This window comes from Cryptosporidium muris, genomic scaffold (genome assembly GCF_000006515.1).
Source record: "Cryptosporidium muris RN66 scf_1106632373455 genomic scaffold, whole genome shotgun sequence".
Taxonomy (NCBI): domain Eukaryota; phylum Apicomplexa; class Conoidasida; order Eucoccidiorida; family Cryptosporidiidae; genus Cryptosporidium; species Cryptosporidium muris.
The window spans coordinates 233,276-235,240 of NW_002196583.1; the positions used below are offsets into that span (position 1 = coordinate 233,276).

Here is a 1,965-nt window from a genome sequence, read left to right on the forward strand (position 1 = left end):
TAACCTATGACTTAGGATATCCTAAAAAAAAAGTTTTAATATTGAATTGAGAATATAATTTAATTTGAGGTTTATAATTTGATAAAATAGTTTGTGTTAAATAAGTATTTAGGATTTATTATTAATAATTAAATAATTAGGAAAATTAATGTTATATACGAATTTGATAATTTTTTTATTAATTTTAACATGATTTAATCTTCAACTAATGAAATAATGTGTAACAAAAGTGATTATAAGTATAGGTATTAAACTATAATCACTAATTAATATTTTAATTAATTTGAAAATTTTAGTTTTAATTGTATTATTTTTGATTATTCTTGTAATTTCTGTAAAGCTAATAATAATACAGAATATTATAGAATTATAAAGGAATCAAAGAACAATTATATATTTTATATAAAAAAAGTGACATATTTAAGAAATTATTACAAAATTAATTTAATAAGATAAAATTTTCAGATAATGAAAGATAATTACACTTTAAAATTGTATTTCAGGAAAAAAAGGTGATAAATACAACAGAACAATGATTACATTAAGAATAAAGTCTGGAGAATTGAGTGAAAAATGACTACATCTTAATTATCTGTTATATAAGTTAGATTGATACTAGATTATATAGGATTGGTTTAATAATATAATAAGATATTTGATTAATTAATTAGAAACTGACTAATTAAGCGTACACTAATATTATTTTTAATCAAATTATACAAAAGTACTCAGCAATTTTTACACAAAAATAACATTCTGAATTTTTCCCAAAGAGAATATAAAAAAGATTTTGAAGATTGATCTTTCTGATTAGGTAATTCTGATGGTTCACCAGTTTGTGGTTGTTCAATTGGTTTAGTATCAGATGTAGATGGTTCACCAGTTTGTGGTTGTTCAATTGGTTTAGTATCAGATGTAGATGGTTCACCAGTTTGTGGTTGTTCAGTTGGTTTAGTATCAGGTATAGATGAACCATCAGCTAATTTTGTAGTTGATCCACCATATTTCATTCTATCTTTAACAAAGATAATGACCTCATCTAAATCTTTGTTAAAGGAAACTTTATATCCCCATGGAGAATTAGTATAATATCTAATATAAGTATCAGAAAAAAGGCCATTAGGTATATAGAAGGTATTACCATTTGATGCATATATCATACCAATTGATATATTAATAGTATAATTCATATTAGGTGGAAGTACAACTCCTATAAAAAGATTGGATGAAGTAAAAATAATACCTTGAGGTCTATTATTAAGAGATATTTGAACTGAAGGCTCACCTCCAGAAAAATCTTTAATTAGAAATTCTTCATTATATTCAGTGAATAATGATTTTATTTTTTCAACTTTAATATTTTTTGGATATATTGTTGATGAAATATAATTCCAACTAGAAGGTGGTGTAACTATATGCCAAGATTGAACTTCTTTATCACTTATTGATCTCACTCGTCGTAATTCATCTGTTAGATAGCAATCATAAAAGAAATAATGCCAAAATCTCGACTCAGGAGATTTCCCTGAAGATTTCAATGTAAGAGTGTTGAATAAAAAAGTAAAGTCTCCATGAGTTACTACAGCATCACCATTAGTAGATTCAATTAGGAAATGAGCCCTTTTTAAGGCACCAAAAACACATATATATCTCCTATTAGTTGCATATAGCATAATTCTAGTATCATTATGCGTAGATCTATAGTAATACGAACCAGATAATATATACTTGTCCAATAAACCCCCACTATATACAGCTAATATAAGAAGTTTACCAAGATCATCAGACACCAGTGGTAGAGCGGATGAAGAATGTATAACACCTTTACCAGGACCCCCTAATTGTTGTATATTACCTTGGAAATCTAAAGAGACAGTAGTTTCACTATCTATACAATATATTGATGTAAGGAGATGACATAATATAATGTTAAGGAAAAAATAAAAGCTGAAATAATTAAATACT

The 1,965-nt window shown here is 25.5% G+C and overlaps 1 protein-coding gene across 1 annotated transcript, besides 4 other annotated features; it reads right to left on the reverse strand.

Annotated features, from left to right (window-relative positions):
* Positions 1-113: 113 nt before the first annotated feature.
* Positions 114-188: a sequence feature (AT_rich).
* A 75-nt stretch (positions 189-263) lies between these two features.
* Positions 264-315: a sequence feature (AT_rich).
* Positions 316-387: 72 nt separating this feature from the next.
* Positions 388-462: a sequence feature (AT_rich).
* Positions 463-634: 172 nt separating this feature from the next.
* Positions 635-670: a sequence feature (AT_rich).
* Positions 671-728: 58 nt separating this feature from the next.
* On the reverse strand, positions 729-1,673 carry CMU_021910 (uncharacterized protein; the record flags this gene model as incomplete). Its single annotated transcript, XM_002142740.1, has 1 exon — positions 729-1,673. One exon carries the CDS (start codon positions 1,671-1,673, stop codon positions 729-731), a length of 945 nt encoding a protein of 314 aa, XP_002142776.1.
* Between the last annotated feature and the right edge of the window lie 292 nt (positions 1,674-1,965).